At 43.6% G+C, this 27815-nt stretch overlaps 1 protein-coding gene and 6 non-coding genes across 16 annotated transcripts; 5 read left to right on the forward strand and 2 right to left on the reverse strand.

The window, feature by feature from the left end:
• The first annotated feature begins 963 nt into the window (after nucleotides 1–963).
• Nucleotides 964–27749, forward strand: LOC106745926 (NAD kinase). 10 transcript variants are annotated; one of them, XM_014621947.1, is made up of 9 exons: nucleotides 964–1320; nucleotides 2169–2222; nucleotides 19111–19194; nucleotides 22721–22850; nucleotides 23688–23810; nucleotides 24071–24242; nucleotides 24326–24678; nucleotides 25492–25574; nucleotides 26559–27749. In XM_014621947.1, the coding sequence occupies exons 1-9, from the start codon at nucleotides 1250–1252 to the stop codon at nucleotides 26749–26751; spliced, it is 1263 nt and encodes a 420-aa protein (XP_014477433.1). In that variant the 5' UTR covers nucleotides 964–1249; the 3' UTR covers nucleotides 26752–27749. The 10 variants fall into 10 exon arrangements, with proteins under 10 accessions (XP_014477433.1, XP_014477434.1, XP_014477438.1 ...); XM_014621948.1 differs by lacking the exon at nucleotides 2169–2222; XM_014621952.1 differs by lacking the exons at nucleotides 964–1320; nucleotides 2169–2222 and adding an exon at nucleotides 7728–7828.
• Trnag-ccc lies at nucleotides 6197–6267 on the reverse strand. The gene has a single exon. It is a non-coding gene; the product is annotated as a tRNA-Gly (tRNA).
• Nucleotides 6587–6658, reverse strand: Trnag-ucc. The gene has a single exon. It is a non-coding gene; the product is annotated as a tRNA-Gly (tRNA).
• Trnae-cuc lies at nucleotides 10319–10390 on the forward strand. The gene has a single exon. It is a non-coding gene; the product is annotated as a tRNA-Glu (tRNA).
• Nucleotides 10483–10554, forward strand: Trnae-cuc. Its single transcript has one exon. It is a non-coding gene; the product is annotated as a tRNA-Glu (tRNA).
• Nucleotides 11780–11851, forward strand: Trnae-uuc. The gene has a single exon. It is a non-coding gene; the product is annotated as a tRNA-Glu (tRNA).
• Trnae-cuc lies at nucleotides 11945–12016 on the forward strand. The gene has a single exon. It is a non-coding gene; the product is annotated as a tRNA-Glu (tRNA).
• Nucleotides 27750–27815: the final 66 nt, after the last annotated feature.

The raw sequence follows: 27815 nt of genomic DNA on the forward strand, positions 1-27815 counted from the left end.
TGTAAAGCGATAATCAGAGCAACCATCTACACGGGGAAAAATATATCGCAGGCGCGGTAAGTTATCAGTCATCACAGCGAAAAAATGTCTTTGAACGGCGAAAAGACTTGTTAAAAATATTGCTCTCGCTAAACGTATAGACAGCGAAATTATATTTGTTCCCGCGTAACCATCCCCCCGCGACCCTCTTGATCGCGAACTCGGCGAAAGCTTGAGGAAAGATCACCGATGATGCAGCGGACGCGTCTCCACTCTCGAGAATTGACTCGCCGTTGGCGAGCCTTCGGTCGAATCACGAAAGCCACGGATCGATCGAAATTAACAATTTCCGAGCGCGATATCCGCCAAGGCTAGATCCGCCGGGGACCTTGGCTCACGTGCGATGGCCAGCATGACGAATACGGTTTAATGCGCAAAATAAGAGCAAGATCGTCGCGCTCGAGCGAAAGTCCGCGGCCTGCGCGGCCGCGACATCTGACGCTGAACGCTTCAGTGGCTGAGGGCGACTTCATGCGTCGTTCAGGAACCGACCCGTTGCGCCATCTGTCGGCACGCATTGTACTCTCATCCGACTGATCTCGCCGGATACACCGGATTTTGATCGGACGACACCCCTCCGGCGAAAGGACACCGGCATTGCGCGCGACGCGTAGGTTGCGTGCGTGAAACTAACAGGAGCGCACAGTGCCCGGAAGATCAGTGGCACTGACTGCGTAAATGCTCAACTTCAACGTACGAGAACACCTTAAGGTGGGTATAAAGAAGAATAAAGGAACCACGTGACGTAAGCGCGTCGGTCCTATTGAGCCGAGGCTCGCCCGTGAGAGCGGGAATCGCGAAGGCCGTTCAAAAGGTTCGCTCCAATAATACGCGGTGACAACACAGGCCGGCGGTGACCGCCGGAGCTCGCCCGCGGGTCTACGGATAAATAGACCAGTTCTATGCGGCGCGAGTGTCATTCATACGACAGTGCCCGTCGACGACGCTGCACCGATCGAGAGAGGTAGCCTGGGAAAAAACGTGTGGAAACGCCGAGAAAGAGACGCGGTAATAAGACAGGACGGCGCGAGGCAGCAAGCTCGACATACCAGGTCGGCTCTGTCGGCGACGAAGCGCTCTTTCAGTACGCGGGCGGACAGCTTTACGTGCGGTTCCGTGCGCGATCGTAACCGTTGTCAAAGTGCACCGCACACCCCCTGATCCATCCGTCAGCCGGACAGCTGCGCAGGAGCTTTACCGAGAGACGAAAATGGACGAGGAGAAACCGATGGAATTCGAGATGTTCATACCAGTGATACCCGACAAGAAGCACACCTTCAAGTAAGATCCGCAGGCCTTGACCTTCTCCGTGAACTCAAACTTTCGGTCGGCGCGAGGCTCGGCTCGGAGCCGGTTATTCTCGGCGAGGGATTCCCTCCTCTCGGGGGAAACGAGCGACGCCTTCCCGTCGAATTCGATTGTTACAAACCCGGCGCGCCGATCGAACTGCTTTCCGGCGTCGGCGATATGTACGCGCGACTCTGATTAGATTTGCGTTCGTAGTGCGAATATTCTCTACGAAAGAGAGAGAGAGAGAGAAAACTGCGCTAAGTTCCAAATGATTTTACATCACACGAGTCCTTCGAGATTCTCGCTGAGGAACGGCATGGATGCGGTTAGGAGACGAAAAAATGCATCCGGAATGCAAAATTCAAGGCCGCGTAAATATCGTCGGATATTGATATTGATATGGGTGACTTGCAAATTATTCGAGGAGCTTAAGTGGCGCGCGTAATTATCGCGCGATTTTATCTCCACGTATCGAGACGCCGAGACTAATTGCCGGGATCGATATATCTCACGGCGCGAAATCGCCGCGACGATGGCACGCAACAATGTCGACGACGCTGTGTGCCCGCGTTCGATTATTATCGCGGAAACACGTAGATGGTGATCCGTGTCAGGGACACCTTTTTCATACGCTCCTTTTCGCGTGTTGTATGTACACACGAGAACGCTGATGATACACGCGAGAACGAATCGTGTCATCTGTTTTAATCGGACGGAGCTACGATAACAAACCGCGATGTTATCACGAGATGCGGCGTCCCTCGCCGAGCGGATGTTAGCACGACAAAGCCGAGATAAACTACCGGCGGATTCTAACGGATGGATTTTTTCCCTTGAAGCGAGCTGAGGAGCGAGTCTACGGTCGATCACGTCGGAACGGTAGGAATGCGAAGGTAATACAGTTCCTCACAGTGCACTCGGTGTGATTTGTAGCTAGCGCCAGCTGGCACAAGCCGCATGAACGTTCTCCCGCTCGTTGTCCGTTGAACCCGTCCCCTCCGAGGATACGGCCCACTCTCGTGTGTTGAGGACACGCTAATCGATGTTGTGATATCGTAATCGGTTCTTAGACACGGAGAAAGATTTCCTTGGGTCGCGTCAAATTTCGATAAATACTTAAACGAGATCGACTTCCTAAAAAGTCACACCGACGTCCCAAGTGGAACGAGAAGTCATGTGAAAGTCAAGGTGACGTCGAAATGATATCACTTTGACATCATCGTGACTTTTATATGATTTTTGTTTGTTCTACTCTGGGTTTGTCATCAAGAATATAGTCCTGAACAACATATAAAAAATTTGAGCCGTCGTTCGTGGTTTATTAAAAAAAAAGTTCTTGGCAAAGAAAGTTTCACAAGTAAGGCGGTACATTGTTGACACCGTATAGATTGAATTTCAGTCGTACGTGCACAGTCGTGATACAATATCGTTCAGTTCACTGGAATTCACACTCAAAATATAGGGAGATTATGGAGAGAAATGTGCGCTGATATTTTATGTTTCGGTATTGACAAAGATAATTCAGAGATATGAACATTATATCTCTGAATTTTGGTTTAAAAGACTCTATGTTTTGGGTAAACAAATTGATGTTTGTTTTACATTATAAGAAAATCATGTTCAATAGAAAGTAATTAAATCATTATTAATATTATATTACTAGATTGTACACTTAAATATAATTATATTTCCTTTTATGTTTATTTCTAATATATTCTAAACATATATAATGTAAAAAATAAAGTTTTTTTCGTTCAACTTTTCTTATCCACAACTTTTTAGGAAATAATAAGCAACAGATAATATTATTATGTTTACGGAAAGGGACGAAACTCCTTTCCGCTGGTTAATCTAAACTACCCTTTTGTTCCTTTTTGTGAGGTAACTTGAGAAGAACGGGTGCCATCTACAAGTAATGCATACTACACACACACACATCTTACTAAATAATTTCCAAGTTCTCTCATAAAGAGGAACAAAAGGGTAGGGTTGGATTAGATTAACCAGTGGGGAGGGACAAAGCTTATTCTCCATAAAAACTAGTAACATTAGCTGTTGCTTATTATCTACTAAAACTACTGAGAATAAGTGTTATATTTTTCAAACTTCTTCTGTCAATAATTTTAAATAATAATATTTAATAAACAATGACCAAAACGGCTAAAACCTTCTGAAAATTACTCAGGAAAGTGACCTTTATATAAAGTTAAAGTTCAAGATCATACGAATTTTAACTTCCCTTTTGTAAAGGTTTACTTAATATTTAATACATAATGAAATCATTTTTTTTATTAAAAACGAAATATTATTATCATTTCTTCTAAGTAATACTGTTATTTCTATCAAACAATATGGTTTACTTTAATGAAACAATATTTTTATTCAAACAAAATGATCTTTGATATTAAATTATATTAAAAAAAAAAAAGCCCAAGTCAAACAGACACGTGTACTAAATTCAAAGAAATCTTTTTCTCCGTGTGGCATTGTGTATAATTGTTTGAACAATTTGACCCAAGCGATGCAAATTTCGTTGACTTCCTAAACACTCGTGACACTCGGTCGGAATGAAACATGATTTATTATCGTTGATGCATAATTTCTTGCGGTGTCTTATCGTGCTTCAGGTGCGGATAATAAACTCTCGGCACCTGAAGCCGATATGAGTTGGTATTGTGTAATTGGTAGTCTATGAGTCTCACAAAAAACGAGTGTAATGAGTGTCTAGAATGAATGTTTACAAGTTTACGTTTGTGTCGTTGATTAGCATTTGTATCGTCTCTTTATACATGTCATGTTTTTACGTGTTTGACACTATTATGCAGAAATTGTTTTTCTGTATGAATTACACAAACGATGTGTAATATGTCCAACTGCTCCACACGCACGCGTGCACCGTCTGACGTGGCTTGATAAAGTTTTTTATTGGCACACTGCATGTTGACGTATGATTTTCTTTTCAATCAGACATTCTCTCATTTGCCCCGTCTTCTTACAGCCCCCAAGTAAATTAACAATTAAGATAAAAGAATCAAAATCCAACATGCGCATTCGCGAATGAATGAGCAAAAATCGCTCTCAAGCTCTTTACGGCCCGTTTCCTTCCACTTTCATCGTGGATCGGATAGTTATTTCTTTTCTATTTTGCTTGCTTAACCCGAAGTATTTTCTCAGGGACGAAAGAGAAAATTGCCGGTCCCTCGCGATCGCAATTTCTTACGATTGCAGTTTTGACCCGGCTGACGCCGACCGTGCGTCGACTAGTTAAATTTTCACTCACGTGAAACTCTATCGCGGTTGCGCACCGAGCACCTAAGATTATCTTACTCTATCCTCTTTCGCAAACGGAGAGATATCGCATAACCAGCCATTTCGATCGTGCTCAGCGAGAAGAACCGTGAAATTCAATCGCGATGTCTTACATTACCAGCGGGGCTTCTAAACTCCTGTCTCGTTGAACGCGAGGTAATAGCGTGCCAATACACTGACAATACACACACTACGTGAAATTATAAATATTCCATCGTCTTGTAAACACGGTACTCTTCGGCCCAAAATATCGCGACCACAACTACCGCATTATATCTCGCGCGAATTTCCACGTCCGATTAACATTCACTGACTGAATCTCCACCGTCGTACGAGCAGTCACTGAATAAAAACGCGTGACGCGCCAAGCAAATAGACATTATCTGCACATCATACGCATTTACTTTCGACAAACCTCGAAATATCATCATAACTGGGCAACGACGCGCCAAGCAGTGAATACGCGATCGCTCCTCGTCGCGTAAGACTGGGTTATCGCCGAGGTTCCCCTTATCACGGGGAACTTTTATTTACCATTCTTGTCAGACGATGCACCGTTTGATGAAGAATGAAACGGTGCGTTCAGTATGGTAACACCGAGTATATGTGAGGTATAGTGATGCTACGTGGTAGAAGTACGCTTTTCAAAGTAGCGATGCGCACGAGGAACTTCCTTATCCATCCCACTGTCAGGTATATAGTATTAATGATGAGCTCACAATCGCCTGTGCATAATCGACAGGAAAAGGTTGCGACGTGTTTCTCGTTTCTCGGTGTGTTTTGGAGCGGACGAAAATAGTGAGGACGTATCGCATGATATTCTCGCCTGCCGCGGAATTCGTCGAAACGAAAAACGCGTCGCTGCAACCTCCCCGCCGTCGACTATGTCTCCAGTTTTTGTCTTGAAATAATTGTCTGATGAACAAAAAAGTATAAACTGCGACCGAACCACTAATTTTAGCGATCAGTCAGTGAATTGGGGACCCATCCTTTTAACTTGTTGGAATTTAATGCGTGCGGTAAAATCCGCTTTAATGTAATCTTTACGTAACTTCGGTGAAATATTCCACCGCGGAATATTCCGGCAACGTATATGACTTATTCAAGAAACTTCGCGTAGGGCATTATAATGCTTAAATGCTATTTCGGCTATTTCGGTAACGACGTGATTAATGTCAGGTATAAAAAAAGAGTCTTAGATGCTCGTAAAAACGTCAGGCAGATCGCACTTTCAATATAAATAATACAGGTATTTTTTTTTTCTTTGAATCATGAAGGAACTCAACATATTTATTAGTTACAATAAAATCTCTCTGATAGATTTACTACGATAATTCATTGCAGATGACTTAATTGCTTAAATAAATTAGTATTCATTAAAAAAGAGGGCACAATTATTATATTATATTGTCATTATATATGTGTCGTGAGAAGTTGAAAAAAAATCTCAGATTGACAGAAAAGTCTTATTTTTCTGCTAATTATTTTTTCCTGAGGCTTTCCGCTTCAAAGTGAACTCGTGAATTGAGCCAGGAACATACATGCAAAAAAAAATACCTGCACTGCCCGGGAATCGAACCCGGGTCGCAAGAATGGGAATCTTGCATGATACCACTACACCAGCAGTGCTGTTGATATTCCGACGTTTACATTAGGGGATATGAGTAAGTCATGCCTGAAGTTGAAATCGATAAGTTAAAGCATACTTCGTGCATTCATTTTATAACAATATTATATAAACTCTACATTTAATCTATGAATAATCGGAATGTGCAATTGCAAAACTGTGGACACATATTCATACCATAGTGCTCAATCAACAAAATTATGCTATAATTATTATATATAAAAAAAAGAAATTATGCCTATATCGCAGACGCATATTTTGAAGATATTACTTTTTATAAAAATATAAAGTCGCAATATAACAAAAAAGAAAAAAAATATGTGCGATGGCCGGGAATCGAACCCGGATCAACTGCTTGGAAGGCAACTATGCTAACCATTACACCACCATCGCACCTGCGAATATTTATGCTTATAGTGAAGGTGTGTACTGGATTTGACATAATTATAAATTGCAATTGCTATTTTCAAAAAAAAAATACGGTTTCGTCATTTATCGTATGCATCTACTTTGTAAATAAGTCAACTGTTGATTATTCATCGACCGATCACTTGCATAAGTCAATTTTTATCTGCGCATTTACTGCGTCATTTGTATGGAAAGACTTTTCATTTCCAGACATATTGAATAAAACGTTTCGCCTTGGCATTAAAAATACATTTTAACGTGGAAGCATCGTGCCAAAGGCAAAATAATTTGGAATAAAGAAATTCACGGATTTTAGAGAAAGTATTTGCCTAAAAAGGGGAAGACCACCGTGGATATTTATTGATTTTGTCAGCGCCTGTTGAACGTGAGTTATGAACAAAATACAGTCGGCATTATATGTTACCCCAAGGTCATCGTTATCGACGTCGAGACCTACACATGTACACGCGTAATGCCGTGGAATGTTTGATCGTCGTATGACTGAAACGAATGCCGCTGTAGATTGAAAAAATTGCGCCGCGGCTCACAGATCATAACTTTGGGAAGAAACGCGCTACGTTTCCGGCGAAATTTTGCATTATCATCGTTAAGCGTGTCATCTTTTAACTCATCGTTTAACATGTCTTAACTGTTCCGTCAATATTTGTCGTTGAAAGTGCACCGGTCTTAGTATTATGAGTTCGCTCGAAAACTTCAGTCTCAAAAGAGTGGATCGCTAAAAAATGGAATTGGCGAAAGTAAGAACAGTGAGTTTTGCTTATCGTGTGATGCAAAATATACTTTTGGTTACGACTATCTACGATGTCATACATTATTCAAAGCATGTCGATGTGTACTGTCGCGGAGGCGCGAGCGAATATGCACGAAGTACTGATAACGGGGAAAATCGAACCGACGATTGCGAAAGCGAAACGACACGAGCAAACAGTTGGCTCGCGTTTATCAGGAGAAAAAGAGAACAAGTGTGAAGAAATGGGCCGTGCCGGTTTGTCAAAAACATCATCAAGCAACTCGGCGAGTTATAGTCGTCGTCGGACGAGTACGAGTGGACAGCGTGTTCGCCTTAGAGCTATTGTCGCTTTCACCGACCGGAAGTAGACGGCACCGTCGAAGGGATTTCCGGCAACTACCGCAGTAAGTAGTTTCGTACATGACGATGGTGCCTTTGTCTCGCCGGAGTGAGTCATTAGAGCGTAAAAGAACAAACTCGACTTCTCCGCGAGGCCGACGATTTTAAAGAGACTCTTACTGAAAACTTAACAACTCTGATCATCGAGTGATGATGATCAATGGAGATAATATGAAGAGAAATAAAAAAGACGCATAAAGGCAATATACAAGAAAAAAAAAAAAGAGATAATAAATAAGGACAAAACGGATTACACCGACGAATTGTTCTCGTCTATCGATCTGAAGTGCCGACACTTGCAAAGCCATCGCGAACTCTCGACCCTTTCGCGGAGTTCTCCGGTATCACGAGCGCGACGATAACGGGGGCACATATAATGGGAGGGGGAAGACGCGGGTTAGAAAGCCCTAACCGCCTCTCGGCTGGTTGCAGCCCGTAAAATCGTTCCTCAGTGAACGTTCGGCGGTCGTCGATCGCGGTTGCAGTTCGCCGTATGTGCCAACTTCGAGAGGCCTCGTTTCATTCCTTTAACGAATACACGCTGATTTAGCCTACTTCTCTCACTGTAGAGCATGATCTCTCCGTGTAAAGCCCGCCGGAGGAGAATTCATTCGAAAATCAGGCCCGTGTGAACGCGCGTGGCACACTTCGGCCAGCAGCGAGATCGAATCGCGCGGGATGTATCGGCCGATGAGATTTCAACTTTCGTCGTGATCCCGATCGAACGAGTGTTACATCCGCAGCGCACGCTGCGCGTCGATGACCATCGGAATATGCACGAAAGAAACGTTACTTTCATGAAAGACAAAGCAACGAATAGAGCTAACGGCTTTTGCACTTCGCATCGAAATGTGCACGGTAAGCGACTCCTCGCATAATATATCGCGAGATTACGCTTCTAATTATCTGTCGCCGCGCGTTACATTAGTTTGTTCAAGCAGGCTTGCGTAACAGTCGCGCTAACATCGCGCGAGCTGGAGTTTCGTGAATATAAACGCCGCTAACCAAGCACGTAAAATAAAGAACCGAACGCGACGAAGAACCCGCGGGCTACAGCGAGCTACATTTATTATCGGCCGTCACGTCCATCGGCAAGTGAAATTCTCGGGAAGTAGGTCGCAAACGCGCGTTAATACGACACAGGAAGCAAGTTTGAGCGACGTTTCCTCAAAAGCCCCTCTATTCGCGCGACCTCAATGAGAGGTCGCCGTTAGGAAAACCTCGAAAGCCGAGCTGAAATTGATTAAAATCCGCGATCGATGCGCGAGTGAAGAGGACGCTACTCGCGGTGTCGCGGATACTTGCGGCCTTGGATGCCTCTCGTACTCGGGGAGTGAAGTGAGCGCGTTATCACCGTCGGTGTTACCAGGAACGATGCTACGATTAGTCGGACAGGCGCGTTATTCTCTCAGTTTGCGAACCGCGAGAACGACCGTCGCGCGAAAGGAGGTCTTCGGATGTCACGAGTGATTATTGTTGCGAAAGAAAGAAAGCGCATAGTACGCTCGAAAGTAGCGCGCGCTCGGGAAACACGTGCCGAGGTAGCAGCAGCTGATTGTCCGTCCAGGCGACTCGCTGGAACTCCCCGAGAGGAGTCTCGACCGGAGATGCCGGCAATTATGCGAAGTCGTTGCGAATGCCACGAGTAAAAGCGAAAGCGTAGAGCTGTAAATCCCGCGGAGATCAACGTTGGGCGGATCGAGCCGATCTAATCTAATCGCGAAGTGCCGGGCACCCGCGTCGAAATTTCGAGGAGATGCTGCCCGCTTGACGGACATGGTGAAGGAAAAGCCGCGCAGCCGGAGTGTGAGCGATCTGCTCGATTGGAGATGCGTAGCCGGATGCAAGGACGCCGTCGCCGTGATCGACACCGGCGATGGGGAAGGGCTCTTCCTGGAGGATCGTGACAGGGAGCCGGAAACGCGCCGACGAAAACGATCCGGTACATGGCCGTGAGTAGAAATTATCAGAATCTTCCGGGAAGTGTCCGAGCGAAATGCGCCTTTGGGAAGCGTCCAATGAACGGCGAGGCTAATAATATCGTAAAAACGTCAGCCGGTTGGGCGTCCTTTCGCGAAGCGAAATACAAACGACGATCGAAGAAGTTTCACGAAGTAGCGGCTATCCGGTACCGAGAAAGCAGAGAGTCCTACATTTCAATTATAATTCGACCGGGGCATTCGATCCTCTTCTTCTTGTTTCGCGTATCTTGAAACTCAACGTTAAATTCTGTTCTTCACGCTTGACTGCGAGCAAAACACGAGGAACGTAACGCGTAAACAATTTCGAGGCATGGTTACAAAATGAGCTGGCAACGTTTTATGCCGCGGAGCCGGCATAATTTATACCGCCGGCACTCATCGCTCGGCGCTCTTCGCTCGCGCGTGAAAGTAACGGATATCTTTCTAATTAGTTAATTGGTTCTCAAGGCGCGGGATCTAACATTACCTCAACACAGAGCACGGAACACGCAATGTAACACGGTCGCATTCAACTCCGGTATGGTCTAGTGGCTAGGATACCTGGCTCTCACCCAGGAGGCTCGGGTTCGATTCCCGGTACCGGAATATATCTTTTGTCCCGTAGGATCGTATTTTATTTTTGCTCCGAGCGTAAACCGCGAGCTTCAGAACCTCACACGTAGCTGACGTACTCAGCGTCCGGTATGGTCTAGTGGCTAGGATACCTGGCTCTCACCCAGGAGGCTCGGGTTCGATTCCCGGTACCGGAATTTACCTTTTGTTCTTTATCTTTTGTCTCTTGAGGAGAGGACAAAACAATGTATTCTGCCTCCATTCAGAGCGGCACGTAGTTCTGAGATCGAACAAAAATTCATATTAATCATTTGATATTGCCTAGAAATTCACCGTCAGCATGATACCTGTAATCCAAAAGGTTACTGGGATTTGAATCTCAATGCCGAAATTTCTTTTGTCCCGCGAGATCATCGTGACTTCGTTCATAATCGCCCACCGCCTCGAAATCTGATATTTTATGAATGATATTTTTTATTCAGTAAGGTTTAGTGATTAGGATCTCCAGTCTCCACACAAAAAGCATAAACTCGTTTTCCGGCCTTTAAGCGTATCCCGTGGGAATATATTTTACATTAGTTTTGACTCTATTTATGATCTCTTACCGAGAGGCAAAGGGAAAATTTTTTTCACAAAAGAATGGCGCTTGTTATTCAGCCTGGATACTTGGCTGTTCTTCAACAGGATTACAAACGACTTCTCTCAGTGAACAGGGACTTTAGTATGCCATACTAAATCGGATGCGTGAAGGCGGGAAACTATAAATGCCTTTTTACACGAATCAATTGTATGCGAACGTAACTATTGAATCACAGTGACAACCGAACCGATAAACTGTTAGTGTCGTATCTTAACACGTTAAATACCGTGGCAATCACTGATGACTGATATGATCTTATTACGTACATATCTTATTAAGTTACATATAATTAATTACATCTATCAAATTGTCTGTAGAGTCAATAGAGTTCATGAAACGAGATAAAAGATAGCCCATAGGGAAAAGAATTACAGGAGTACAACAAAATTATTGGTATATTACTGAAAAACTATTGTTTTTCAATAGCATTTCAGTAATTTTTTCGTATTCTTGTAGATCTTTTTCGTACGGATGTACGTGTCTTAATTTACATATTGCAGTATTTTAATTCCAACCAATTTAATTTTCAATCAGTTCGACTTTTTTGTACAATAAAAACCAATCTGGCAGTCAACGTGTTAATAAGTTTAATCAAGTGGAAAATTACGTGAGAGTCCTTATTGCAAAGCCATTAAATCGTATTCGGTATTTTCAAATTGTTTAAGTTCCGACAATTATTTTTTGCGAACATTATGCCTTTTTCCTCATAAGACTTGCTTTGACTTGGACTCTACTCGCTGTCCGTAGCAGGAGAATCTTATATAATCCTGAGACACTCGAGCTCCGGTATGGTCTAGTGGCTAGGATACCTGGCTTTCACCCAGGAGGCTCGGGTTCGATTCCCGGTACCGGAATATATCTTTTGCGCTCTGGAACGAAAGTTCCATTTTGCCTCGCTCGCGTGGCCGAACTGGACAGAAGCTTATACAAAGCCGAGATATTCGAGCTCCGGTATGGTCTAGTGGCTAGGATACCTGGCTCTCACCCAGGAGGCTCGGGTTCGATTCCCGGTACCGGAATTTTTTTGTTTCTGATCATTAAAAAAAATTGTTTTTTTAATCGACGTATAGTGCTTGATTGCTCACGTTAAAAATATACGCGAGGTTGGCTCGATGATAATCGCAGGTGACACAATAGTGTTCTCGATATGTTGCTAAAAATATACTGTTGTATTAATTAGCCTACATAATGTCAACGCTATTTCGTCGATTATTACAAAATCGCGCCGGCTACGAGGGCTCGAGCGAGCAAGAAACCAGGTTGATCAATTTCGTAATTAAACTGGAATCACGTAATCTGATTCGTAATTAAACTGGAATCACGTAATCTAATTCAGCTCGCACGAAACATGAGGCTCGACGCATGTTGGCTTACTCAACACTTGTTTTGCCACAACCTCATTGAAGATTACATTGTGCCGTATTAGGTCGCTAAAACCTAATCGAACTCCACTTGACGCGCTCGATTTAACTTCAATATTGCAAATATTTAACTGCGTTTTGAGGTAGAGTTAAATATGCAAAGGAATCGTTGAAAATGGAAAATTAAATAAATATTGAATGGAAAATGGAAAATTAAATAAATATTGAATTAAAATAAAAATTGAATGAAACGAAAGTTATTTGTGACAATATGGAATCAAGACGTTTAAGATTCGCTTTCAAATCAACCGATTTACACTGAAAAAAGAATTTTTTTGAATGAAAAAAAAAAGTATATTTTCTTGAAATCATGCCTCTTGATGCAAGTATTTACTTATTTTATTTAAGTAAAATTACTTAGTTTTAATTATAAATTATACACATGTATCTTGTATCTTAAGTGCATTATTTCGTGCTTCATTTTGAAATAATGATTAAATAAATTACCTAATTATATTATTAAAGTGAAGTAAATTGTTTTCTAAGGTTAAAACATTCTATTTTCCTGCATATAAAAATGACCTAACAGTAAATATTTTCTAGAACGAAATTAATACAATATTTGATTAAAAGTTATAGTTTTTTAACATATAAATTCTATGCCAAGAAAATATATACGTTAAAAGAAGAAGAAGATATATTTTTTCTATCCATATTTCATATATACATCTCATAATATATAACAATTTTCTACATTTATTTAAATAATTGTTTCAATTAAGACAACTTTAAGGCTCGAGTGCAAGTAAATATATTACTGCCGCCCATCAAATAATTAATTTTTTCCTTCAAGTAAAATTCCTTATTTTCAAGATATTTTCTCTCAATGTACTAATATATTTACCAATACATTTACAACTGAATCTTCGCGCTTCGCGTCGCATATTCTGACACCCTCTAACCGAATCGATCGTTTCTAACTCCATCGATCGAGAAACTGATGAAAGATACAAGAAACAAAAAAAGGGTTGAATGGGAATAACGCTCGAACAAATGGGTTGCGTGACGGAATTGATTAGTGACCGACGGTCGCGCCTGCGTGCGTCGCGCTGGGCGTCGCGACGCCGGCGTTCTCGACCTACGAGACTACGCCAATACCCGGCTCGTTCCTCGCGGCACGTCAGTGCCGAAGCGTGCCTTAATCATCGCAGGTCCACATCGCCTCAATTGTCCGCAAGCACCGCATTTCTTCTCCCCTCCGCCCCACGAAGAAGAAGGAAGGATCAAGGTGTGTGAACGTGCGCTGGTCATCGTCGGCGCACATGGACGAGGCTGAATTAAGGTATCATTGCGGACTGAGAGTAACGATTGATTTCGCGCTGTTATACGCATACATCCTTCCATGGCAACACGGCGTGCCATCTGCGTCCACTTTGAACGAAAGTGCGATCTTTCGACGACACGCAGCTGGCGACGACGACGTTAGACGTGGCATAACGGGTGCCCTTGCTTCTCGATCGTCCCTCCTCATCACGGTGGTCTACGCATTGAAATTACGCATTGATATTTAGCTGCACGTGCACCTCAGCCGGTATTCGCTCGAATCACGAACGCCGCAGGAGCACTTTTTGTTGCTCCTTTCTTCGAGAGCGAGAACGCGTTCACCTTTCGCCGCACATTCCATCCGATCCGGCTTTTGCTCGATGGGCTCCCGTACGGCTCGCTCATGGCGCCTCCATTGCGCGGAATTTCAAGAATTCACGCCCGATGCAATCGATTACCGAACCACGCGCGTTCTCTCCGTTTTCTCTTCGCCGGTCGGGGCCAAACAGCCGGTCGCGGCTCGCTTTTCGATTCGGAGGCCGAAAGTCTCATTATTGTGGACTCTGCTGTGGTTCTCGGCCCGCTCATAGCGATCGGTTATACGATTATTGCGACATTACTTTGGGATCCCCCGGACCTCCCTAACACGGCACACGTCGGTGTGTACTCATCGTGACACGGGCTGCGAGGCTTCTCGCGTGAGGAAACTTTCGTGTCGCTTGGAGGCAAAGCGTACCAGTAGTAGTGTTTCCTCACCGGCCGAGAGAAAGTTTCCTCTCGTTCGATTTGTCGGATGAAACTGGAAGAAAAAATATGCGCCTCGGCGACGAGACCTATCTCAACGATCCCGGGGAGCTGACGGGAGTCGACTGCATCATGCAACTCGAGAAGAGGGGCGATTGTTGCAAGGGTGAGGCCGATCGACATCGCTGGACCGCCGATGATCGTCAATTCTGTCCAATTTCCCCGACGTCTCGCGTTTGTTTCCATATCTCACGGCCGCTCGTCCGCGAGACAGTGCGCTTTAAAGGGCGATGCGTGTCGCGCGATGGACGAGCGCCCGCTCGCTCTCGCAACCGCGCCGTCGCGCACGAAGAGAGCGCTGTTACATCAACGTGTGCATATGCTTGAGCAAGAAAAAATAACTACGCGATCGTCGAGGAGGTACGGCCGGCAGCGGACGACAAAAATACCCTCGCATTTCGCGCACCGAGTGCACCGACATCGAGGCACGGCTTGTGTTCCTCCTCGTGAATTCAGCTCCAGAATTATCTCGGCATCGCGTGGTTGCGACACGCGATCGGAAGGTTACCACCTGCGGCACAGCGTCGACGCGAACCTCACGTACGGATCGTTTACCGACCGCCGAAGCGATCACCTCTCATAATATCAGGTTAAGTGATGAGCGATCTTTTAGGAGAAGTCGATTTTTTAATCGACCTTCAATCGGAATAACTAGAATCGATTTACTAAAAAATCGGACTGAAAGAATCGACTTCCTCAAAATCGCACGCAATGAGCAGTGAAATATACGTTTCTTCTTATTTTATAAGCGTATCTACTAAATTTATATAAAGTTAATTGGTCGTATTTATACAAGAATGATTCAACCTATGTGAAGTATACTTAAAAAAATATGAGAATTCGACGTATGATTTAAAAATGAAGATAGCACAGAGATTTTGCGTCACAACGATTCAGGAAGCATGATCAATTTTTTTCATTCCCGATTGCTACCAAACGAAGATTGTCAAAAATGAAGGGAATATGCGATGTTGCATCCTTCATCATGTTTGCAATAACCATAGTGTGGTTCGAACTCAAGTTTCTCACATAAGCTTCTTATATATTCAACTAGGTTTAGAGCATAAAATAATCACTAACAATCAAAGCGTTTATGTGTTCCGAGTGCAGAACACCATAAATGAAATATCAGCCTTCAGTGGAAGCAATAACTACGATTTCGATTGGTTGAAATTCTAGATCCTTGGTGGTAATTATTTGCTCACAGCCAAATTTATCCACACTTATATGGTCCTCTAAAATACACACCTAAAGCAATATCCTAATTGTATCAGATGTCGATCCCAGTATGAATTCTTCATTAAACGAAACAACATCGATGAATGAGCATATCAACGAATCAGAAGTTGATTCGCTATTGAAAAAATCAAATCGTAGTACAAAAATCCAACGGAAAAGGATCGATTTTTGGAGGAGGAAGATCGGTTTTCTAAAAGTCGACTAATCAATCACTAATCAGGATCTTATAATCACGCACTGTCAGCGATTCACGTGTCATTTAGTGCGCAGTAGTCGCTCGAGTGTTCGATATCGTCTATGAGAGCAAAGTTGTCGTCGATAGTCGCACGATATCTAGTATTTTTCACGTACGGAGAGTCGCGTTGGGAAGACGGTGCCGCATTGCCGATTTGTTTGGTGATGGCAGTGATTTCAAAGATATTTCTAGTCGGGACGAAAGTACAAGTTAATCACGCGATGTCGCGATGTCTATATCGAGATGTTGGAATCGAGGGGGAAGATCGCGGCCTAGCGCAAACTGAAGTGGCTTCGGCGAGAAGTTTCGAGCGAAGTTCAAGGCCCGCGATTCGCCACTTGCGTAGTACACCGCCGTGCGACTTACTCGCAAAATTGTTCCTCATTCAACCGTTTTCTCTTTGACGCGAGCTCGATATATCGATTCAAGATCGCTGCACGACCGCAGTTACCAAGTTTGTATCTCGTATTATTTAATGCATAATAATGTACGATTTCTTCTCGCTGGAGATTTCTTTCCCAGTTAGAGTCTCTCGCGCTCGGAATGCGACGATGAGGATTGCGTAATGGTGAAGTCATGCCCGTGAAATGTAGTCTATAAACTATGCCGGTTGACAAGATACACGATTGACAGTGCGCTTCGGTCTCTCGGTATTTTGCGAAAATAACGAAAGGTCTGTGAATCTTAAAGTGGCCCCGACGATATCTACGATCAGCAGAGTGTTGTAGTGTCAACGTCCAAAACAAGGCCAACTTTTGAAGCCGAGGCTCCCATATTCTGCGCAGAAACGCGCGCGCGATTCTGTCAGAGCCGAGCTTAGAAATCCGATCGGACGTTCGTGAAAGTCCATTTCGCGTACTTTGTAACCGTGAAATTGCAGGGCGCTCCAAGCCTGCCCAATAATTTTCGACAAATTGAGTAAAGGGTGGAAAGTTTCCAATAAGAGAGGAACGAAACTGAATGACTATCTCGACCTAGCGGGCGCAGCGGAACGAATTGTCTCGGGAACATGACGGTTTATCTTCGCAATTTTACAGATATCTTTTCGCGTACGTCGAAAGGAAAGAGAGCTCCTGATAGCGTTAATTTCCGAGACTATTTCCCGCTGATTTCACACGGATCTCAGAATAAACAAATTTGCCAATAGATCACGCGTGACGCGCGTGCGAGCTCGCCTCGAGGCTACTTCATCCGGTCGCTTCACGCGCCGTGCGATCTTTATATGCGTCTGTTACATTTCAATTATCTCCGGAAGATCAGCGCTTAACAGTTACCGCGTCATACTAATCGCGATAAATAACGAGGAAACGCGATAAATCGCGCGGTATCTTATCAGCATAACTATGCCGTCTCGGCTGACTCGTGAATCTCTCGCGGCGAGTCGATTGTTAGTCACCGTTAATTGCAATCGTGGACACCTTGAAGTATACCGTGAACGTTGTCGCGAAGAACCGTTCCTCTTTTCGCCAAGAAGCGCGTTGTCATCCGCTGATACACGAGATGACAGACTCGAGCCTAGCCTCGCGTGACAGTGACGGTATGCCAGACGATGACACGTGCGACATCGAATGCCAGTACAACGGATCGAACGTATCGTTGACGACGAGTATCCAGAAGATTCGTGCTCTCAGGTAGACACCCCCGGCGTGATTATTGATTAACCGTCACGAGCCACGTAAAGACGCCCGAGTCGAAATTTTCAATTGTACTTTAAGTCCTCAAGTGGAGAAAACGGAAGTAAGTTCCCACTTGTAGCATCAAAGGAGCAGATGACCTTTGAACACTTAACGTAGAATTAAAGAGAACTGAATTAGACTCCAAATAGGACGAAAATTTCGAGCCGGGTGCTCTCCAGCGGTCAGCGATTCGCAGATGGAGACTCACGCTTTTACCATACGGATCTTGAGACTCGGCGGATTGTTCGCTGGAGATATCCGAGATGAATCAAGCGCACGCGTGGATCACGTGCTGGATTTATCCCGCGTTCGATTGCAGCGCGAAGGACGTGGAATGGAAAACGGGGCAGGCGAACTTGAATTATGTCGTTTTAGGAAGTATTATTACCCTATAACAGATGCACAGGTCACGTCGCCGTTCGACTCTTATTACAGCGCTGTCATTCAGTCACCGGAACGAAAGAGTGAAATAAAAGGATGTTCCTTGGCAAAAAAGATGACAGAAATGACCTTTCGGACATTAAAATAGTGACCAAAAGTGACATTTTTTGACGAAGAGTAATTAAGGCCTTTAAAGAAAAAAGTAACATTTTTCCAGTCTTATCTTTAGACAACACATACCTGAGTCGACATTATGTCCTACATTACGTTTACTTGATTCTACATTAAGTCTTCAAGTAGAGAAAATGGAAATAACTTACCATTTGTATCGTCAAACGAGCAGTAATAACGCTCTTTTAATGCTACAAAGGAAATTTAGACCTCCCGGGGAGAAATTTTAAATCCTACGTTATGTCTTCACTGGAGAAAACAGAAATAACTTCTCATTCGCAGCATCAAAGGGAGCACGATAGAAGGCCTTTAAAAATTTAAAGTAGGATTGAAATTTCGGGTATTGCGAGTTCCTTTTGTAGCATGGTTTTAAAATTCATAATAAGGAAGGAAGGCATGAACAATACATTTTTGGAGCGATGTTATTAAAGGAAACAGCTAAAATATATATAAAACGCGTATATTTTACGAATTTAACGGCACGGCACAGAAGAAAACAATGATTATAGTATCCCGATTTTGGACAACAATGAATTTTTTAGTGAGAGTCAAGAAAGACGATAAAAGGTTGGCTTAAGTGACTGGATGGTAGCGCTGTTATCGTACGTGGAGTAACGCTGACGCCAAGGTACTTCTACATTTCGTGACGGAAGAGTCGGAAAAATTTACATGGCGCGGTGGGTGATGCACTGTAATTGCAACTCGTACGCATATCGATAAGTAATAATGTCAAGAATAATCGCCTTGACTTCGGCGTATTAATACATGAACCATGAAGCTACTGCCGCTGTTGATTGTGCAAATTGTACTGTTTTTGCCCTTCTTTTTTCTTTTTTCCGCCATGGTCGGCAACATTGTGCACGTAATCATCGAGACGCGTCTGTCTCTATACGTTCTGATCTTCTGTGCTTTTTGCATTTCAGGAGGACAAGGAGTTTAAATGCACCCAATCCGTACCAACTGTTCGGGCGATGTGGGCGTATCATGAAAAATTCTGCGTCAGTTGTGTAAGTAACTGTAAATGCATTTTCATTCGGGCAATCAAGAGAGGTGTGGTTAATCGCCTATCGAGTACTCCCGTAGTCACGTTATTGACGAGCGTTTTTTGTTATTCATGAATATTCATAAACACACACACGCTTATTACTCTCGTTAATCTAATTTCACAAGGTGCATTTACATCATAGTAATAATCAATATTATCATCAATTCAATATTATCATCGATAATTGAACAGGAAAACCTCATGGTCGTATCGATCATCGTCGTCTGTCAAATTTATAATACTCATAAATCGTAATAGATCAATTATCACGGTTGATTATAGATTAAAAATAATTAATCTTCAGTACGTGGTGGACACGTGAAAAAAATTCTCAAACGCTTCAAGGTTCGTTCTTCCGGGATGCATTCGTTTTCTTCGGAGGGTTAAGCTTAACGATCATCTTCATTAGCACACAATCACACACGGGGAGATTGTAATCGGCACGTTTGTGTAATAAATGTCGAACACACTAAAATCGTGCGGCGGCGGCGGCTCATTTGCGTTCCTTTTTGCAAGGAATGATGACTAAGCGTGACTAGACAATGCGATAGAATTTGAAATGTAATGTTGAGATATTACGACAGTTTTGACATTTCTTGTGTTTCAATTTCCCGTGTTATCGTGTTATCATGACATATTCTGTACATCACACGTTGTTCGTTTCATGATACATTCGACGTCGGTTTAAATTAATCTGTAATGATCAATTTAATTAAATGATTTAAGTGGGAGAGGTGTAGACAGCAAGCATTTTGGGCTCAACTTAGTGGGCTTAGCATAAAACAACAATTTTCATGGCCATTTCTTCTAAAAAAGATTGTTTACAATTTTTTGAGACTAAATTTCAATCAGCAGAGAGGAGTGTTTTAGATTATACATATCGCTTAATATTAATGTACGTTTCTCTCCTTTATAATCTAATCTATCTAATTTTAATAAATATAATCTAATCTATCTAATCTTATAATCAAGCAAACTTAACTACTTACTACTTGTCTAAACTTAAAATATGTATATCAGATAATTAAGTAATGAACGTGTTGGATTCACGCAGATCGCGAAACGTCTTAAAAGACGAAACACGTCTATTTCTCTTTTATTCACTTTTTAAAAACGTAATTCTTTCATTTTATAACCAATTCGCGTTGCACACGTGGAAAATTCGAGAAGACCTTGCCGATGCGTATACGCGATCGATCTGAATCTCAAATGAACATCAATATATTACAGAACAATCTCGGAGTAAACAATGATGAATACTAATCGTAACGGACACATTTTCGAAAATAAAATATATAACCGGTTCCAATGATATTCAAGCGGATAAAGAAAAAGAAAGGGTCGATGAGAGCCCGAACTTTCTTGAACCAGGCCCTCATGGGTCCTTTCCCTTCCTTTTCTTTTCCATTCGAAAAAGAGCGAGCGCCAATATCGCAGACGTAACAGTGAATCACGCGCTATTGCCTCGATTTCCCGCCTTGTCACGTGATGCGCACACGCGTGCGCAGCTCAGCCGTGCACGTGCATCGTTTCTCTTGAATATATCCGCAACATAGTTGTGCTCGCTCAGTAAACGCGTATCCCTCAACCGCCACCGATATCATGGTTGGAACAGAAAGGTGGGCCGTCAATCTGGGTGCACGACACTTTTTTATACCGTGGCACATATAACATTCTACCAACTGTAGCGGCAGTTTGCACATCGTGAGAAGTTACACTTCGGCACTTGAGGCTGCAGTGGACGAATGCGAGGCGAATGTCCGATAAGTAACACCCACATGTTGTGATCGCTGATGATAAACGATATTTAATATGGATTATTCCGCGATTTTCCTCGAAACCGTGAATTCAACGTAAGTCCGTGTTGTTCTTCCTCGCTCCGATTATAATTCCGATTCCTGACAGACGATACTTAAGGAGGTGTCCTACAGTCGTTCTGTTTTACCGCAAATTCATTAGTACCGTCCTCATTCCTGGCTGTGCAGCATTAAATTCCTTTTGCAATATACACGGTAATGTAGTCGAAGACAGTTGACTTTTATTCGAAAAACGAGAAAAGTTAACGAATCACAAAGCTTTTTTTCGTTTTTCGACTAAAAGTCAACCGTCTTCGTCTACGTTAACGTGTATATTGTAATTGCGAGAGGATTTTTAATTACGTGCGGCCAATAACGAGTATAATAACCAATCGACTGGCAAATTTGCGGCGAAACAGAACGACTGCGGGATCCCCTCGAGAGTCATCCCCGGGACGTTCACGTCATTATCGTCACCATCGGGGGTACACATTTGTTTTGCATCGTCCCGCGCGATTCACTTATTATTCGCATGCATTATTATAGTACAAATACGGTAAGAGCTCGTCGGATATTCCGAGTTACGTATTTGCGTGGATAACCGCACCGTAATCATATTTTTACTAAGCGAGCACGTACGGTGTACGTGAAAGACAAGGACTCGCGGCGATTCGGATCGCGAGGAAACGCATGCGTGTTCAATTGTCCGTTCAATTGCGCGGCGGTAAAAACGATCGGCGCGGTGACGCGCGGAGTTTAGTAAGCGCGTGAGCTTCGTAACGGCCGGCTTCGTCGCATCATGGTTGGCATTATCAAGTGGGTCGCGGCATCGTTTTTCATATCATTGACAACCGACCAATAATCGACGTGTAAAAACACGTCTGGCGGAATCACCGACGCGTCAATAGTGTGTTCCGGGTGCATGTCGAACAGTCACGCCGCTCGGACGTTTCGTGTGTGATCGCTATGGTCAGAACGAAAAGAAAAAAAAAGAGAGAGAAAAAGGCTGTGCAATTAAAAAGTTTCGTTTCGGAGAGTCGAAGAAACCGCAAGAAGTTGCCATGGATTCACGCGTTTTGTCTTTTCTCGCGTGATCGCGGGACGTTCGGCTGGCCGGTGTCCGCGGATTCGTGTGTAACGAGTTAAACTTGAATCTCTTTTTTTTCTTTCTTGTCACTCGTTTCTTGAACGCGCAGGAAATGTAGTAAGCGCGTCGCGGAGCGCACCATAATTGCCGGGATAATCATAAGCAGCAAAAAACCCGATAACACGTGTCGTCATTGAATCGTAGGCAGCGGAAGGAATGATAATACATCAACGGGCTTTCTGCACATCACCTTCGGCCCGATTGTTTCTTGAATTTTACGGACGCAATTACGACGGCTCATGAATAATTAGATGAAGCCCGTCGAATCGACAGACAGCGCAATAGGTCGGCCTGCCGTCCGGTTGTCGACGAGAAGAATGCGAGATCCGTTACGTCGCTTACATAAAGTGCCATTGATCCATACTCTTCTTTTGAACTCCGCGATAAGTTTGACGCTGTTTTCCGTGGAAGCGACTTCGCTCGCACGCGTCGAGACAAGGAGCGCGTGCGAGCGAAGAGTTCAACTCAACTGATGATTGTGCATCAGAAGAGAGTGATACTGTGTGCAAACGTATAACAGTTCCCCTCCGCTTCTTTTTTTCCAGGGCTATCCAAGATCCAGCTTCTCAGAGGTTGACGTGGTACAAGCCACCGCTCACCGTTCTGGTCATCAAAAAAGTCCGCGATTCGGCGGTCCTGCCGCCGTTTGTTGAGATGGTCACATGGCTGATACAGGTTATAATATAGATGATAAGGTTGTTTTCAAGAATCGAGCGAGAAATCGGCCGATCGGGAGATTCGCCAGCGTGAAAGCTATCGATTCATACCAAGAACCCATTTTTTTTATAATACAACATCAGAGAACGTTAATTCTCATTTTATTCGCATGAAAAACGCGATACATATTTCTGATATTTCCGTCACCGGGGAATCTTGATACTATGTTTCTTTTTATTCATTCATGTCGCCACGTTAAATCAGTTATTTTCCCTCTTTTTTGCTCATTACACCTCGGGCAGCCGTATAAGTTTTATGGCGTCATAGGCGAGGAGTGACTGGCGCCAAATTTTTTACAGCATATATCTCCATTTTCTCGTTTCCCCTGAGAAACATAACACCTTCGTAATCCTGAACCCTATAAAATATGCGGCAAACTGAAATGTCCGTCCGATATGTCACGTAGAATCGTAAAATAATTCTTGAAATATAGATCACTTTTCAGCCGTCTCAGCTGTCACGGTTATACGTCGCAGAAAATTTATCGCATGTCATTTTTCGCCTATAACATAAATTAACATGGCTGCTGAAGAGATAGCCGAGCTCACATTTTAAATCTAAGTTCGCGGATAAATATCTAGTTAATATACAACACCTAATTAAAGATATACCGTTAAAGGCTATCGATGTTCATGTGTCAGGATACGAGAAAATAACCGATCTTCACCTACGAATGATAACATGATTCTCTACTGAAAGCAACATCTCGGCTAAAATAGCCGAAACTACATGACGGCGATTCATATGCTTCACAAATCGACAGTATTGAATAGAGCCATTCATTTCTGAATGCAGGAGAAACAAATGGTGGTCTTTGTGGAAGCTTCCGTTTTGGAAGATCCGGCATTGGCCAGAGATCCCAGGTTCCAAGGTGTTCGTGACAAATTGCAAACCTTCAGGGACGGAGATGACTTGCAGGTAATAACGTTCGGTATTTTAAAGAGACGAGTGTTACGTTTGCAATGGGACTCCTGACGAGTTCCGCACTACGACTAAATATAGACGTCATAAAATAGAATAGTAAAGCTAAAGTTCATTTCGACGCTTATCGCGCCCGACCCGGTTCTTAATTGCAAAATAAACAGCTCTACGTACACACGATAAAAATTCGAATCGGCACTTAATTTATACTCTTTCTCTCATCCCAAACAGAATGTATCGCGTATCTTGTTTTTAAGGATCGTATCGATTTCATCATCTGCCTGGGCGGCGACGGCACTCTCCTCTACGCTTCTCTGCTGTTTCAACAATCGGTGCCGCCCGTAATGGCATTCCACCTCGGCTCCTTGGGTTTTCTCACCCCCTTCGAGTTCGACAATTTCCGAGAACAGGTGACCAACGTTCTCGAAGGTGAGTGATTCTTTCGAGTTAATCCTATTCGATCTCTCATTCTTTTTCTCCTCACTCTACCGCTTGGATTCTTTCGGCGCCAGGTCACGCGGCCCTGACCCTACGGAGTCGTCTGAGATGCATCATCGTGCGCAGGAACGAGGAGGGTCAGCCGGAAAAGGCGCCAACGAAACTGTTGGTGCTGAACGAGGTGGTGGTGGATCGGGGACCCTCACCTTACCTGTCCAACATCGACCTTTTCATTGACGGCAAGCACGTGACGAGCGTCCAGGGTGACGGCTTGATCGTGAGCACGCCGACCGGGTCGACCGCCTACGCGGTCGCCGCCGGTGCCAGTATGATGCATCCTTCAGTTCCTGCCATCATGATCACACCGATCTGCCCTCACTCTTTGTCCTTCAGGCCGATCGTCGTACCTGCCGGCGTCGAACTCAAGGTAGCCCCCTTCGGCTGACGAGAGAAAAAGAACAAGTCACCGTGGCATTTCAAGTTAACCTGCGCGGCGGTCGAAATTCTGCGCCGATTCGGAAGTGAGAATTTCCGCCGCCGTGAAAAAGAGGGGAGAATGCGCGCTCGTAACTAACGATTTAGCGAGATGCCGGTGCATTTTCGCGCTCCCGGTAAAAGTAAATTCTCTCGTCGTGCCGAGAGCCACGGGCTCCGTGTCAATACTCCGTAGAAGGAAACCTGGTTCCGACGGATGTCGCCCGCATTCCCAGACCATTGCTGCTCCGCCTCCTCGTTTCGCGCCGAAGTCTCCGGGATTTTTCAGAACGCGGCGGAAGCGATTCGCTCCTTCGCGCGTGAGAACGCGGGATTACGGTCGTGACACGATTGTTTCCGCGGCGAGACGAATAACTAGAAATCGTTTCGTCTAATTTTACCGTCGGCATTCATGAACGACCTTCGAGATGTTTCTTCTCACGCGTGGTTCATTATTCGGAACGATTGTGAGACGAGGTACGTAGAAAAGTAAAAAAGAAACGAGCGGCGAAGCGAATAAAGATAAATCGGGATCGGGAGATTAACGTTGTTTTATGGCGAGTCGTCGAGCGACGGTGCCGCTGTGGCCCATTCGGCAATTAACACCGTCGTCTTGCTTTCCACCGCAGATCTCGGTTTCACCCGACAGCAGGAATTCCTCGTGGGTGTCCTTCGACGGTAGAAATAGGCAGGAGCTGCTGCACGGTGACAGGTAAAACATAAACGTCCGACAGTCTCCGTCTAATCTTTTCTGCAATTATTTCAGATAATGGCGAACAGCCAGGCCCGTAGTACAGCTTACGTCTCTTTCGACGGTCGCAATCAGCAAGAGCTGCGCGTCGGCGACAGGTCTGTTCGTGGTTATTTCATACAGCGCGCCTGTTTTCGCCTTTCTCTCAATCGCCTCGTCGCATTATTACACGGCATATTTTCGCAGTTCTTTCTCGTCACTTCAATACTGCGAATTCTTCATGAGAGGCGATAAAATATGCAACACTTTTCTCTATAGGGCTTATCTTACATAGAAAAAAGTATCGATAGAATAAAAGTTAGATTCAAGTAAATAATTATTTCAACATTTCTTAGCAATTTTTATTCAGATCAAGTGACACTTTATTTAATCAAAGTAAACATTTGCTGAGGAGTGTTTATTTATAGAATAATTATTTACTCAAATATAGCACTTTTTTCCGTGTACAGCTATTTCATGTCGAGATCCCATTTTTCTTCTCGCTTTGTGTAAAAGTCTTTTTTCAATCCTTTGTGACTGTGACACCGCTTTATGTCCCTATGAGTGGTATAATTCGTCGATACCACTTATTTTTTTTTCTTAGACGATCATTCATCGAAATTACCTACGAATCGTTACCCGGCTGATTTTTGAATTCTTTTTGCTAATCATTTTTTACGATATGTCACGCTAGTACATTTTCCAGGAGCGAGACGTTGGCTGTCCTGCAGGGTGATGGTACTTTATTTTTCATTATTCATTATTTTTCATTATTGCGAGAAACATCTCACACGTAGATCCTCGGCAGGATCTAAAGAGGCTTTGCTCTGCACTCAAGACAATTTTTCGTTTCGAGTCGATATGCTCTTACATGAAAAACATTTCTTTTTTCTTATTGAATAAATCATTTCTTTCAATTTTTGCTAAAAGTATGCTTGAAACATTTGAAGGCACAGCTCGATAAATATCGCCTGTCCCGAACAAATGATCTTGTTGCTAAGTAAACTTTCAATGATATCGGCTTTTGCGTAGAATTTACATGTATTAATGTAATTATGCCCGGTCGAATCGAGCCTTTCGAGTAAGATTGTGTGATTTTTCAGCCTCAGAGTGACTACTTCGATTTACCCGGTGCCTAGTATTTGCGCGACCGACCAGATCACCGATTGGTTCGATTCCTTAGCGGAATGCCTTCACTGGAACGTCAGGAAGCGACAGAAGCATTTGGACGAATTGAGCGATCTCACGCATTCATCCAGCAACGACACCCTGGACTCCCTCGATCGAGACAGCTAGGTCGGGCGGGCCACAAGTGGCAAACCGTAGCACACAATCGACAATATTTGACCAAGTCTTCGTGCACTCACTCGGCTGACGAAACCCCGTGAATCGAAGATCGATCGGACAATTCTACAGTAAAAGGCCGATACAATTACCTGTTGATTCGTCGGATCAAAGGACTCGAAAAAGTGAGATCGAGAGAGAGAATCGTTTGTATTCAAAGCGCGATCACACAGAGTTAATATTTTATCGGCACGTTTTTCGCGCGTCTCGTAGCATTTTCGACGACACTGTGGGCACAAAAAGCGGGCGATCAATGACGTGATTTCCGCTATCCGAAATCTCGCGTGGAATAACACGACGACTGAATGTCGGTAATGTTGTGCTTTATAAGTTCGTCTTCTGATACAGAAGATACAAATATGAGTGTAACTATTGTTATTGGGGTATTGTAAATTTTACAGGTGGAGTTTGACCAACATTAAGTAGTCCAAATCATAAAGTAACGCTTGAACCACGCGATTGTGTACTCTATGTTAGTCCTAATCGATCTTGATTGATTTTAGTTAAAAAGAAAAAAATCCCAATCGTAAAGTGCATTTGTGTTTTCAGAGAAAATTTGTATTAGCAGTAAAGTATCGTTCAATTTATTATTGTGATTACAAACTACTTGTACTTGCGTACAATGCTCTTTGCGCGTTTGAGTACATCAGATTAAATCAACTTCAAAATGTTCTTTCTCCGCAAAACGGTGTATGAATTGTTGATCCGAAAATGCATCACAAGTATTTTGTATTCTATATATCGGAATTGCATTATTTGTATAGATAACTCTTATCTTTTAGTATTCTTCTAGGTTAACATGATTTAAGTTAACCGTCATCAACAATGTTCTTGCTTCTTTTTTACTGATTGTAACGGTGATTCAGTGTAAATCGATTTACTGGGAATCGCATCGAACATACTTTTTCTTACAATATAAGCCTTTCTAATAAAATCTGTTTTGTACAACATTCGCTGTTTCTCTTCCAAAGAGTACGCTTTTATGCGGTGAACTCTGCTGCTAAGAGATACAGGAA

Source organism: Dinoponera quadriceps, unplaced genomic scaffold (genome assembly GCF_001313825.1).
Source record: "Dinoponera quadriceps isolate SergipeBrazil2010 unplaced genomic scaffold, ASM131382v1 scaffold1872, whole genome shotgun sequence".
In the NCBI taxonomy this organism is placed as follows: domain Eukaryota; kingdom Metazoa; phylum Arthropoda; class Insecta; order Hymenoptera; family Formicidae; genus Dinoponera; species Dinoponera quadriceps.